At 43.6% G+C, this 14,770-nt stretch overlaps 1 protein-coding gene across 6 annotated transcripts in view; it reads left to right on the forward strand.

Annotated features, from left to right (window-relative positions):
• The window catches only part of TMEM40 (transmembrane protein 40), a 36,990-nt gene that overhangs the window by 11,174 nt on the left and 11,046 nt on the right, over nt 1-14,770 (forward strand). For 5 of the 6 annotated variants that reach the window (XM_075513848.1, XM_075513844.1, XM_075513846.1 and 2 more), the window contains 5 exons: nt 1,156-1,221; nt 1,457-1,528; nt 1,611-1,685; nt 2,448-2,510; nt 2,967-5,805. In XM_075513848.1, the coding sequence (XP_075369963.1) occupies nt 1,156-1,221; nt 1,457-1,528; nt 1,611-1,685; nt 2,448-2,510; nt 2,967-2,986 (296 nt within the window). In that variant the 3' untranslated portion in view covers nt 2,987-5,805. Of the gene's footprint in view, nt 1-1,155; nt 1,222-1,456; nt 1,529-1,610; nt 1,686-2,447; nt 2,511-2,966; nt 5,806-14,770 lie in introns of those variants that run through there. The other variant, XR_012777424.1, reaches the window with a different exon arrangement.

Genomic DNA, 14,770 nt, shown 5'->3' on the forward strand with positions numbered 1-14,770 from the left:
TTCTGTGTCTATAGATCATTCATACAACCGCACATAGGAATATTTGTCAGTCAGAATAGTGCAATGCTATGGTAACTTTAATAGTCAAATAACTGAGTTTGTCCCCAAACCAGAACTTGATCAATCCAGAATGCTCAAAGAATTAATTCAAAAATGTGACTCCAGTATCAGGTGACCTAGAGCAGAATTTCTTGGCAAAGTTTAGTTGCTCCATGGTTCAAAAACATGATGGCAAAAGTCTGTAGCTGATTTGGAGTACATTTCCAGTACCCTCCTGTTACATCTTTAGAGGAAATTAAATTCACTGCCAGGCAGTGGTTGCCTGGATGCACAGCCCAATGTAAGTGAAATCAGCATCTAAAACTTTTGATGAATCAACTCCCAAAGGCTTATATGCAGCAGACTGCCTACAGGTCTTCTGAAGCAATCAACAAACAAAAAAGTAAAAAACTTTCTGCTTTGAACATGTCATTGGAAATCTGGTAAAATATTCAGCTCTTTCTGACTTTTGACAATACAAATCAAGAAAGAACAGAATTTGGCAACTCTGCTGACAACTAGAGTAGAGCAAAATGCTCTCTATTTAAACCTCTAAAAAGATCTAGCTTGTTCTTATGCTCTTCTTTCTATGTATCAGTATAGCTATCTATAGGAGACTAATTGTCAGCTACAGTTCTTAATTTGGGGGATGCAGAAATACTTCACCATCAGGCTTAAGTAGATGGATGGTACTCATACACTTAGTAATAAAGATGGTTATATTGCTGTAGCTGTGATTGTGCAAAGCACCCAAGAATCAAACTGAAGCCCCAAGAATCAAACTGAAGCTCCCTTTACTACTGCTTTACTCCCCCACTGTAATTCTGAGACTATTGATTGTCCCAGACTAGACAGAAAAGACCCAGAGCACTTTAAAACAATGCTGTATTGTTAATGCAACTGTCTGATTATGCCTTTTTTTAAACCTGCTCTTTTTGGGGTGATTTTAAAATTGCTAATTTGATCTTTCTGAAAGGCTCACAGATCTTTCCTTTGAACAAACAGTTTTACATATATTCTGCTCTGAGAATCAATTTCAGATACAAAAAGGGAAATAGACTTAAAATTCCTTCATTTCAGAGTTCCACAGCAATAAAAGACATTTCTTTTTTGTAGCATATGAGAATGAGAACACTCACCTCCATCAGTGGACAGTACGGTGGATGGGCATACGGAAGGATGGTAATTTTTTTTTTTTTTAAATTCAACTGATGTCAACCCTGTTGAACCTTAGTCCACGAATAAGATCTCTGGCTCAAAATTTACTTGTGTGCATGTATGTTTTGCAGTTGAGCCTAGTGTATGAGACATCTCATGTGGAAACAGACTTTATTGGCTGAGCGATACATTGTACCTTGAGGTATATTTGTAAGGGCCATGCCTGCAGTTGTGACCTACTTTTCCCTCTCTATTTCAGATGAATTCTTTCATTTTGTCATTCTTTGCTTTGCAATTGGAGCTTTACTAATTTGCTACTACTACTACAAAGGTAAGGCAAGGCTTCAATAGAAGGATAAAGTGTTGCACACTAGAAGAATGAACAAAGCCAAACATGTATTTTGTTGCCTTAGATTGGACTATTTCTCTTGGAATTGGTTTAATCACCTTTGCTTCCCTGGAAACCACGGGGATATACTTTGGTCTAGGTAAGTGTATCTACAGCAGCCAGCTCTGTATCAACACTGAGGATACAAGGTCACCCAGTCATTAAACTACGTGAGTCTATAAAGCTGCTAGTGCTGAGATTCCGTAAATCATCACGTAACTATCCCGTAACTTCTCATTCACAATTACACAGTGTGGCTGGAGACAAACATGCCTTAGTGATGCTGAAGGGAGAGGTTGACTCATTTTTTTGTTCTCAATGACCCAAGACCCTGAGTCACCTCTTTCTGCAGCAATGGCTGAATGCTAAGTTGCCGTGACAACGTATAATTTCAGCAGCAATGCAGTCTTCCCAGATACCCTCTATAATGTGCTGCGTGCTCAGGCAGCATTCCCCTGGGACTGAGGTGGCTGAACATCCTGAGGAAGAGCTCTCAGCAGAACCTGGATGGCAGCAGCTACTGAAAATGATACTAAAGAACCAGGGATTCCTGGCAATCCCTAGGGATGTCGTAGGAAAGGTGCAACTAGCAGCAAGTTATGGCTTCCCAACTGAGAACAGAAGTCTCCTTTTGTAATCGTGTGGTAATATTTTGGGTAGGTTGTGGATGGTTCTCTCAGGAATCAGCCTTGTTCCTACTTTGTTATTAATGATATCACAAAAGTGCTTGTTTAAACAGTAATCTTGGGTTCATTAATATTGCAAGTGCCAGTGTTTGGTTTTTGCCATTTTTCTATTTTTTATATTTTAAGTTGCTATCTGGCTCATCTTAAAAAAAAAAAATGTTTGTTTTCACAACTAGTGTATCGAATTCGGAGTGTACTTGACAGTTTTGTTCCTCTGATTGACAAATTCAGGCCAACAGGTAATGGTGATCTTCTTACTGACATATTCCTGGGTTCCTGGGTACTTCATTTTGGTCAAGTCTTAAGAATAACTTATCTAAATTACAGTTTCCAATCTTCTTTTCTTAATTACAAAAAGAAAGAAATATTTTACTACAGTTCATTACAGCTGCTTGGGTTTCAAAATTAATTATTCTTTACTCTTTCCATGTGGCAGAGCATTTTCACATTTTTAATACTCTGCCCTGTATGGGGTATTAACTATTTCCTGACAATGTCTGAATAAGAATTCTATAGCTCCATTAAAAATTCAGGGAGTGGGGGTAGGTTTGTCTTGTCGGGTCTTCAAGCAGACTCCAGGCTTATGTTTATCTGTCTTCATGAACACAAAATATGAAGAATGCTGAAAAGCTGCATAGATACATGACAATTTGAATGCAATAGGCTTGAGGGTCATCTTTTTCTTCACCATGCAGGTATGAGGAAAGCTGCCTAGGACGACTATTTCAGGAGAGTTCCACAAAACCCTGCTGTCTGAATTTCTAGTATTAAAAAATTGCTTTATGAGGCAAATATAAAACCTAATGGCTAATGTGAAATATTGAAATGTTAAACCATAGAAAGACATAGCATCATAGAATCATTTAGGTTAGAAAAGACCTTTACGATCATCAAGTCCAACTGTTAACCTAGCACTGCCAAGTCCACCACTAAACCATGTCCCTAGGCACCACCTCTACACGTCTTTTAAATACCTCCAGGGACAGTGACTCAACCTGGGCAGCCTGTTCCAGTGCATGACAACCCTTTCGGTGAAGACATTTTTCCTAATATCCATAGAATCATATAATAGTTTGGGTTGGAAGGAACCTTTTAAGGTCATCTAGTCCCATCCTCCTGCAAGGGGCAGAGACAGCTTCAACTAGATCAGGTTGTCTCATGCCCTGTCCAACCTGACCTTGAATGTTTCTAGGAATGGGGCATCTACCACCTCTCCGGGCAACCTGTTCCAGTGTTTCACCACCCTCGGTGTAAAAAATGTCTTCCTTATATCTAGACTGAATCTACCCTATTTTAGTTTAAATCCATCACCCCTTGTCCTATTGCAACAGGCCCTGCCAAAAAGTCTGTCCCCATCTTTCTTATAAGCCCCCTTTAAGTATTGAAAGGCCGGAAAATCAGAGGTATCAGCTTGTATTATCTCATGGCAGTTCTCTGCAGAGCTCAATGAAGTTATTCTAGAAGAGTATCTGAAGAGTATGCAAGAAGGTCTGCATACTTCTCCAGGCTGAACAACCCCAACTCTCTCAGCCTTTCCTCATAGGAGAGGTGTTCCATCCCTCTGATCATTTTTGTGGCCCTCCTCTGGACCAGCTCCAACAGCTCCATGTCTTTCCTGTGCTGAGGGCTCCAGAGCTGGACACAGTACTCCAGTGCAGTGGAGTCTTACCGGAGTGGAGTAGAGGGGCAGAATCACCTCCCTCAGCCTGCTGGCCGTGCTTCTTTTGATGCAGCCCTGGATACGGTTGGCTTTCTGGGCCATGAGCACACATTGCCAGCTCATGTCCAGCTTTTCGTCCACCAGTGCCCCCAAGTCCTTCTCTTCAGGGCTGCTGTCAATCTCTTCATGTGCCAGCCTGTATTGATACCAGGGCTTGCCCTGACCCAGGTGCAGGATGTTGCACTTGGCCTCGTTGAACCTCATGAGGTTCAGGTGGGCTCAGTTCTTGAGCTTGTCCAGGTCCCTCTGGATGGCATCCTGTCCCTCAGGCAAGTCAACCACAACACTCGGCTTGGTGTCGTCTGCAAACTTGCTGAGAGTGCACTCGATCCCACTGCCTATGTCATTGAAGAGGATATTAAATAGTACTGGTCCCAGTACGGACCCCTGAGGGACACCACTCATCACTGATCTCCATCTGGACATTGAGCTGTTGACCACTACCCTCTGGATGCAACCATCCAACCAATTCCTTAGCCACTGAACAGTCCATCCATCAGACCCATATCTCTCCAATTTTGAGAGAAGAATGTTGTGGGGGACCGTGTCAAAGGATCTAAATCTAAACCTCCCCTGGCACAACTTGAGGCCGTTTCCTCTTGTCTTATGGCTTGTTACCTGGGAGAAGAGACCGACCCCACCTCTCTACAGCCTCCTTTCAGGTAGCTGTAGAGAGCAACAAGGTCTCCCGTCAGTCTCCTTTTCTCCAGGCTGAACAACCCCAGTTCCCTCAGCCGCTCCCCATCAGCCTTGTGCTCCAGACCCTTCCCCAGCTCCGTTGCCCTTCTCTGGACACGCTCCAGCCCCTCAATGTCTCTCTTGTAGTGAGGGGCCCAACACTGAACACAGCATTCGAGGTGCGGCCTCACCAGTGCCGAGTACAGGGGCACGATCACTGCCCCAGTCCTGCTGGCCACACTATTTCTGATGCAAGCCAGACATCATTCCCTCCCCTCAAAAATAAAGCTGAAACTGTGTTACAGAGTCCCATTCTTTCTTCTGAAGTGATTTGTGGCTCAGCAGAGCTCATAAGACAATCTAGATGGAGGTTTATATTTAATTCCATTAAATATAAACACATTATCCTTCCCTAGCAATGCAACCATGTTAGTCTGCCTGTGGTGTATCAAAATCAACAAAACGACCAATATTATCCTCCACTGGTTCTGGTTTAGACTCTGGATGTTTCAGGAGGACAAAGCCACCTCCTCTTCACCCCTTGTGATGCTGCAAACCAGGCAAACACGAGCTGCTTGCTTACACAGTTGAGCCCCAACAGTGCAATAGCACTGAAGCAGATTAATTTATTGTGGCAGAACTCAATATAGTGGGTGTATAGTGATTTCACGCAGTGAAAGCTGGGTGAGACTTTACATGTAGTGACATAATGGTGCACTAATGAGATTACTAACAGCAGCAAATTTTATCTCTTCTACTAAGGGGAAAAATAAAGACTCATCCCCCAACATTTTTCTTTCTTTGAGGAAGATAAAGTGCAACTTCATCATTCCTTTCATTTTATAGGGACATGTTACACATTATATATGTAGGGCTAATGCAATCATAGGCAGACTGAAAAAAAAGGGGATACCTTTAAATTTTTAGTAAAAATGTAAGGTCTTCATACCCATAGAAGGATGAAGGCATCAAGTCAGACAGAAAGAGCCATAAACCATGAAATTGTAAAGCAATGTAGATCTAACAGCCATTAGCCCAAACAGCCCAGAGTTTTAGAGAGGCAATTGTAAGCCTTGCTCAGAAAATTAAAACACTTATTTTTAGTTTTACTCATTTTAAATTTTAAGCACCAGTGTTAATAGTTCCATTTGCAATGGCAACATTTCCATTTCCCACTCCTGTGCGAGCTTGCCAGCAGCATTTCCCCTGCCGTGCCCACCTTGCTGGCGGCATTTTCCCCGCCTGCCCCTGCCTGCCGACGGCATTTCCCACGCCCGTGCCAGGTTGCCAATGGCATTTCCCAACCCTGCGCCAGCTTACAAAAGCATTTCTATGCCATCGCCAGGTTCCCAAAAGGCGTTTCCCATGCCAGGCCCTGCTGGCCGACAGCATTTCCCAGCCTGTTGCCATATTGCCAATGGCATTTCCCACGCCGGCCCCTGCTTGCCGACGGCGTTTCCCACACTGTCACCAGCTTACTCATGGCATTTCCCACACCACTGCCGTATTGCTGATGGCCTTTCCCTCGCTGGCCCCTGCTTGCCAAAGGCGTTTCCCACACCGTCGCCATATTGCTGATGGCATTTCCCCTGCCAGCGCCAGCTTACTGATGGCATTTCCCCTGCCGGCATCATCTTGCTGACGGTATTTTCTACGCCAGCGCCAGCTTGCCGGCTGCATTTCCCACGGCTGTACCAGCTTGCTGACGGCATTTCCCATGCCGGCCCTTCCCTGCCAGTAGCATTTCCCCTGCCAGCCCCAGGTTGCTGGCAGTATTTCCCCTGCTGGCCCTTACTTTCCGGCAGCATTTCCACCGCTGGCCCCAGCTTGCCGGCGGCATTTCCCACGTCAGCCCTTGCTTTCCAGCGGCATTTCCCACACCAGCCCCTACTTGCCGGTGGCATTTCCCACACTGGCTCCTGCCTGCCGGTGGCATTTCCCCTGCTGGCCCCTGCTTTCCAGTGGCATTTCCCACACCGGGCCCTGCTTGCCAGCAGCATTTCCCCTACTGGTGCCACCTACCCCGCCGGCTCCTGCCCGTCAGTGCCATCTCCCCCCCCCCAGGCACCTTCCTGCAGACGCCATCTCCCCTGATACTGAAATTTATCAGAAACTGTATGAAGCAGCCTAATTAACACCTAAGTAGCCAGAACAAAAATAAATCTTGCACAACAAAGAACACGACGGTAGATGTGTTGATAAAAACAGATGAAGGCTATCGCCTTCTCTGAAAATCTCAAGAGGAGATCTGAGCTGATGACAGACATCTTTGGGGTACCAGCTACCAAACAGAAAGATACTATAAGACAGAAAAAAGACGGACTTCTGTGGAGCACAAAGGTGGCTTCGGAAAAGGTTCTGACAGAACACGAGGCATCGTCACAGGGCTTAGGGAAGTCCCGAAGGGGCCAGCTAGACCAAAGAAGTCTCGGGGATGCAATGAGCTCAAAAGGGAATTAAACGAAGTACAGATGTCCTCAGGGGACAGGGGACCGAATGGAGGCACAGTGAACAGCGGAGAGGACAGAAAGACCAACGGGGGTAACAGATGTGGAGTCGGGAGGTGTTCAGAGGGGAAGAGAGGGGTGCAGAGTGCCCTCCCAAGCTAAAGCAGGGTTCTAGGGCGTAGGGGACGTCTCGCTAGAGCTCGGCAAAGGGAGCAGAGGAGTCCTGAGGGGGCCTGAGAGACCAAAGCCTCAAAGATAACCATGAGGAACGCCGAATGGGATTTCAACAAAGCACAGATGTGGGCAGGGGGCCGGAGCCTGAATGGAGGCATCCTAAATGGCAGAGTAAGGTAAGAGCGCTCTGAAGAGCACGCACACGCGCGTGCACAAATCAGCCGAGTGCTACAAGCGCGCTGCGGCGTACAAGAAAGGACTCGGAAGACATTGTTATAGAGAGCAGAGGAACTGGGAGGGTGCAGGGCAAGTAAAGGAGGCTCGGAGGCACAGTGAGGGCCTTGGAGTTTCAGGCAAACTGCAGCTGACTGAGTGAGAGAGGAACCGAACGGAGACATCCTCGATGGCAGAGAGAAAGATAAAGGAGTGCTGCAGAGCAAAGAAAGATGGGAGGCTCTGACGGAAAAAGAAAGATGGAAAGGGAGATAAAGTGCTACAAGGTGCTGTGGAGGAGGAGGAAGGTCTCAGGAGGCATCGTGACTGTGAGGAGAGGGGTGCTGAGGGGGGCTGACGGACAAAAAAAGGCTTGGGGACAACAAAGAGGAACTCAGGTGATCACGTAAGCGGAGTACAGATGGTCTCGGGTGGCCAGGGACGGAACAGAGGAATCCCAGGTAGCGCAGAGGAACAAATGAGTGCTCTACGGCTCAAAGATAGCCCCGCCTGAAGTGCTACAAGATGGACGAGGAGCACGGGGAAGGTCTCGGGAGGCCTTTAATTAAAAGGTTAAAAAATAGGGATAGCAAACTAAAAGAGCTGTAGAAAGAAAACTTAAAAAGCAGTGGCGCTAAGGAAAAACAAGGGAAAAAAAATAAAGACAACGAATGAGATAAAAGTAGAAAATTTTAAAAGCCAAGGAATTAAGAGAGGAAAGAACTAAAAAATAGCGACAGCGAACGAAAACAGAGACATAGAAAGAAAATTTAAAAAGCGATGGCACTAAGGGAAGACAAGAAATAATTAAAAAAAGACAGCAAAGGGAATAAAAGTAGGCATAGAAAGAACATTTAAGAAGCGACAAGGATTAGGGAAATAAAGAATTAAAAAATAGGGACAGCGAACTAAAACAGAGATGTAGAAAGAAAATTTTAAAAGTGAGGGCACTGAAGAAAGACAAGAAATAATTAAAAAATAAAGACAGCGAAATAAAGACAGCAAACTGGATAAAAGTAGACAGAAAATTTTAAAAGCTATGAGGATTAAGGAAATAAGGAAAAAATTTAAAAATAGCAACAGTGAACTAAAATGGAGATGTAGAAAAAAACCCTAAAAAGTGATGGCACTAAGGAAAAACAAGAAAATATAATATAAAAAAATAAAGACAGTGAACAAGATAAAAGTGGAAAATGTTAAATGTCAAGGGATTAAGAGAGGAAAAAATAAAAAATAGCAACTGCAAACTAAAACGCAGCCATAGACAGAAAATGTAAAAAATGACAGCACTAAGGAAAGATAAGAAATAATTAAAAATAAAGACATCAAAGGGAATGAAAATAGGCATAGAAAGAACATTTTAAAAGCTACGGGGATTAGAGAAATAAAGGGGAAAATTAAAAACTAGGGTCAGCAAACAAACAGATGTAGAAAGAAAATTTAAAAAGCAACGACATTAAGAAAAGACAAGAAATAATTTAAAAAAGCGAAATAAAGACAGTGATCAGGATAAAAGTAGACAATTTTAAAAGCAATGGGGATTAAGGAAATAACAAAAAATTTAAAAATAATGACGGTGAACTAAGATGGAGACATAGAAAGAGAATTTAAAAAGTGATGGCACTAAGGAAAGACAAGAAATAAAGACATCAAATGGGATAACAATAGAAAATTTTAAAAGCAACGGGTTAAAAATAGAGAGACACATAGAAAGTAAAATTTAAAAAACAACGTGGTACAGGACAGACAGGAAAGAATTAAAAACCAGTGATATGCAGCTTCATAAAAGTAGACATAGAAGGAAAATTTAAAAAGTGATTGGGTACAGGACAGAAGGAAAAATTTTAAAAAATAGTGACAGTGAAATAAAACTGAGAAATAGAAAGGAAACTTAAAAGCGACAGGGCACAGAACAGAGAGGAAAAAAATAAAAAATAAAGACAGTGAACTGGGTAAAAGTAGATATAGAAAGAAAATTTTAAAAGCGACAGTGCACATAGAGAGGAAAGAATTAAAAAATAGGGAAAACAAACTGGATAAAAGCTGACATAAAAGAAAATTTTAAATGTGACAGAACTAAGGAAAAACAAAAATCAAGTAAAAAATGTTGATAGGGTGAAAAATAGACACATAGAAAGTCAATTTAAAAAGCGACAGGCTACACAACAGACAGGAAAAACTTAATAAATACAGTGAATTGGTTAACACAGAAATAGAAAGAAAATCTAAAAAGTGACAGGGTACATGACAGACAGGAAATAATGAAAAAATAGCAATAGGCAGTTTCATACAAGTAGACGTAGCCTCGTGGTGGAACCCCGGCCGGCGACGGAGCCCCACCCAGCCGCTCGCTCACTCCCCACAGCGGGATGGGGGAGAATCAGAAGGGTAAATGTGAGAAAGAAACTCGTGGGTTGACATAAAAACAGTTTAATAATTAAAAAGAAAATTTAAAAAAAAAAGGGAAAACCAAAGAAACAAAGAGGGAGGAAAAAAAAGGGCTTGCACAGCCCCCGGCGCGGTGCAAGCGCTGCTCGGCAATAACCAGCACACCCCTGTGCTACCAACGCTGTTTCCAGCACAAACCCACAGCGTAGCCCCGTATCAGCTACTGTGAAGAAAACGAACTTTATCCCAGCCAAAACCAGCACAGGCAGAAATAAAATTTAAAAAGTTAAGTGGTACAGGAAACACAGGAAAAAATTTAAAAACGGGGCCAGAAAACTAGATAAATGGAGACATAGAAAGAAAATTTAAAATGGACAGGGTACAGGAAAGACAGGAAAACAATAAAAAATAGGGACAGCAAAATAATAAATGTTGACATAGAAAGAAAATTTAATACGCAATGGCGTTAAGGAAAGACAAGAAAAAATTTAAAAATAAAGATAAGGTAAAAAATAGACACACACATGGAAATACAATTTAAAAACTGACAGGGTGCACAACAGACAGGAATAAATTAAAAACTATGGAAAGGGAGCTTGATAAAAGTAGACATAGAATGAAAATTGAAAAAACAATGGGGTTCAGGACAGACAGGAAAGAATAAAAAATAAGGACAGTGAATTGATTAAAGTTGACACAGAAAGAAAATTTGAAAAGCAACTGGGTAAAGGACAAGCAGGGAAAAAAATTAAAAATGGGGACAGAAAACTGGATAAAAGTTGATGTAGAAAGAAAATTTAAAAAGCAAAGGCATTAAGGAAAAACAAGAAAAAAGTTTAAAATAAGGGTAGGGTGATAGAGAGAGACATAGGAAGAAAATTATAAAAGTGAAGGCATTAAGGAAAGACAAGAAAAAGTTACAAAATAAGAATGGGAGAAAAATACAGAGAGACATAGGAAGAAAAATTTCAAAAGCAATGGGGTACAGGACAGACAAGAAACAAATGAAAAAGAAGTAAATTGGTTAAAGTAGACATGGAAAGAAAATTTTAAAAGTGACGGAGTACAGGATAGGCAGGAAAACATAAAAAATAGGGACAGCAAAGTGGATAAACTTTGACACAGAAAGAAAATTTAAAATGAGATGGCTTTAAGGAGAGACAAGAATAAATTAAAAAATAAGAATAGGGGAAAAAATAGAGACACACATAAAAGTAAATTTAAAAAGCAACGGGTGCATGACACAGGAAAGAATTAAACAATACGGATAGGGAGCTAGATAAAAGTAGACATAGGAAGAAAATTGAAGAAGCGACAGAGTACAGGACAGACAGGAGAGAATTAGAAAATGAAGACAGTGAACTGGATAAAAGTAGCCATAGAAACAAAATTTAAAATTGATGGAGTGTAGTATAGACAGGAAAAAATTAAAAAAGAAGAACAGGAAACTAAATAAATAGAGACACGGAAAGAACATTTTTAAAGCAACTGGGTGCAGGACAGAGAGGGAGGAATTGAAAAATAGGGACAGGGAATTGGAGAGAGGGAGACAGAAATCCTAAAAAGCGACAGGCTACAAGAAACACAGGAAAGAACTAAAGAATAGGAACAGGGATGAGAATAGAAGGAAACACTGAAAGAAAATTTTTAAAGTGACAGGGTATACAGAAGAAAGGGAGGAATTAAAATTTAGGGAAAGGGAGCCAGATAAAGGGAACTGTTGAAAGATAAATTAAATAGTGATGGGGTACAAGAAATATAGGGAAGAATTAAAAAAAAAAAAAATTCAAGAAAGGGAGCCAGATAGAGGAAGACATAGAAGGAATTTTAAAAAGCAACTGAGTACAAGAAACATAGACAAGAATTAAAACATTGGGACAGGGAGATGGTTAGAGGACAATGTAGAAAGGAAATTTAAACAGTGATCGGGTACAAGAAACACAGGAATATTAAAAAAACAGGGACAGGGAGATGGGTAGGAGGTGCCATAATAAGAAAATTTTAAAAGCAACGGTGTACAAGAAACACAGGAAATAATTAAAAACTAAGGACAGGGAGGTGGATAGAAGAAAACATAGAAAGACAATTTAAAAAGCGACAGGGTACAGGACAGAGGGAGGAATTAAAAAATAGAGACAGGGTGCCAGAGAGAAGGAAACATAGAAAGATAAATTAAAATGCAAGAGGGTACAGGAAAGACAGGAAAGCATTAAAAACAGGGAGAGGGAGCCGCTGAGAGGGAAACATAGAAAAAAATTAATAGGTGAAGTGGTACAGGGCAGAGTTGGCAGAAGAGTAACAAGTCTGGGGGAGCCGGACAGGTAGGAGGGCCAGCGGAGAGGGAGGCAGAAGCGGGGACAGGCAGAGATCTGGGGAGGGCGGCAGAGATGGACCGGGACGCACACAAGAGAACGCGCAACCGGCCACTGCTGCTGGCACCGGCAGGAGACCTTCACCACTCCAACGCCTTTCTCGCTCCTCCGCCACGAGGCTTCCCAGCGGCTCACGCGTGCAGCCGACGGCGGCACCGAGCTGCCAGCACCGCATGCCCGTGTCTGCTCTGTCGGGGACGGCTCGGAGGAATCCTTCGCTGCGGGGACTGGCCATTCCTTGCTGGAGGCACCGGCCTGTGGGACCCCCTTGGATTCCCTCCTCAGCCAGTTCCCCTTCGTCAGCTCCCTCAGGCAGGCGTGCCTGGGCAGACCCTTCCCCAGCTAAAGGGAGGAACTGAAAAATAGGGACAGGGAGACAGAGAGAGGGAGACATAGAAATAAAATTTTAAAAGTGACAGGGTACAGGACAGATAGGAAAACATTAAGAAATAAAGACAGGGAGATGGATAAGGGGATACATAGAAAGAGAAACTAGAAAGCGGTGGGGTACAGGAACCACAGGAAAGAATTTAAAAATAGGGACAGGGAGGAAGACAGAGGGAGAAAGAGAAAGAAAATTCAAAAAGCAACAGGGTACAATTCACACAGGCAAGAATTAAAAAATAAGGCCAGGAAGATGGAGAGAGCGAGACATACATATAAAGAAAATTTTAAAACTGATGGGGTAAAGGAAAGAACGAGAAGAAATAAAAAATAGGAAAAGGGAGCCAGACAGAGGGAGGCATAGAAAGAAAGTTTGAAAAGTGATGGGGTACAGAGCAGAGGGAGGCATTAAAAAATAGGGTCAGGGAGCCAGATAGGGGGAGACATAGAAATGAAATTTAAAAAGCAATGGGGTACAAGGCAGTACAGAAAAGCTAAAAAACAGAGAGAGGGAGCCGGTCAGAGAGAGACATAGAAAAAAATTAAAAGACAACAGGGTACTGTGCAGAGTTGGCAGAAGAATAACAAGTTTTGGGGAACCATACAGGCAGGTGGATGGGCAGAGAGCGAGACAGAGGAAGGGAGGCAGGCAGACATCTGGAGAAGGGTGGCAGAGATGGGCCAGGATGCAGAGAAGAGGGCACACGACTCACCACGGCTCCTGGTGCCGGCAGGAGACCTCCGCTGCCCCGATGATTCTCTCTCTGCCTCTGCCCCTTCCTCCTCTGCAGCGCTGCCTGCCCGACCCTCACCCACTCAGCAGCACGCAGTGGACGCCTTGAAGGTCTTCATCCGCAAGGCTTCCTCATCACACAGCGGCTCACGCGCGTAGCCGATGGAGGCACCGAGCTGCTGGCACCACGTGCTGGTGTCTGCTCTGTCGGGGACGGCTCGGAGGGATCCTTCGCTGCAGGGACTGGCCATTCCTTGCTGGAGACACCGGCCTGCAGGACCCCCTTTGATTCCCTCCTCAGCCAGTTCCCCTTCAGCTCCCTCCAGCAGGCGTGCCCAGGCAGCCCCCTTTACAGCTAGAGCCCCTTCTCACAGCGGGGCCAGCCCCATCCTCAGCCTCACTGGCCACACCCCAGCCCCAGCTGGAGCCCACCGGGAACAGGGGCCATTGCCAAAGCCCCACAGCACATCACCCCCTCCCTGCATCTGCCCACAGCCAGGAGCTCTGTCCCCGGGGCTGCAAAGACGTCCAGGGGCACAAAGAGGCAGGAAAAGTGTATTCATTAATGCACATAAGAAATCCCAGCAGCGAGTTGGCTACAAGGCTCAGTGCCCAAATGCAGCAGGACAGAGGGAGAAAAGGGAAAAGAAAAGTAGGAGGAAGGACAGAGGGACATAGAGAAGAGGTGGAGACAGGGAGCCAGAAAATGGGATGCTGTGAACGAGAGAGGGACAGGGAGCAGGACACAGGTGTAGAGAGAGTGGAGAGACTGAGCCAAAAAAACAGGGACAAAGAGATGGAGGAATAAATAAGAGACAGGGAGCAGGAGAGACAGGCGGAAGGGACCAGCAGGACAAGAGAGAGACAAGACAAGGGACAGGGAAAAATTCTGAAGTGATAGGGGAAAAGGAACATAAAAGAAATAAAAAACAGAAACAGGGAGCCAGATGGAGATAGACATAGAAAGAAAATTTCAAAAAGTGACAGGGTACAGGAAACGTAGGCAAGAACTAACAAATAGGGAGAGGGAGACAGAAAGAGGGAGATGTGGAAAGAAAATGTAAAAAGTGACAGGGTACAGGACAGAGAGGGAAGAATTAAGAATTAGAGACAGGGAGACAGAGGGAGACACAGAAAGAAAATTTTGAAAGCGACTGGATACAAGAATCATACAGAAGAATTAAAAAATAGGTACACGGAGCTGTATAGAGGGAGATGGAGGAAGAAAATTTGAAAAGTGACAGGATACAAGAAACACTGGCAAGAAATTAAAATTAGGTTAGGGAGACAAAGAGGGGGAAAGGTAGCAAGAAAATTTAAAAAGCAACTGGGTTTGAGAAACATATGCAAGAATTAATAAGATAGGGATGGAGAGGTAGGAAGACTGTTT

The sequence above is a fragment of the Mycteria americana genome, chromosome 11 (assembly GCF_035582795.1).
Source record: "Mycteria americana isolate JAX WOST 10 ecotype Jacksonville Zoo and Gardens chromosome 11, USCA_MyAme_1.0, whole genome shotgun sequence".
Classification (NCBI taxonomy): domain Eukaryota; kingdom Metazoa; phylum Chordata; class Aves; order Ciconiiformes; family Ciconiidae; genus Mycteria; species Mycteria americana.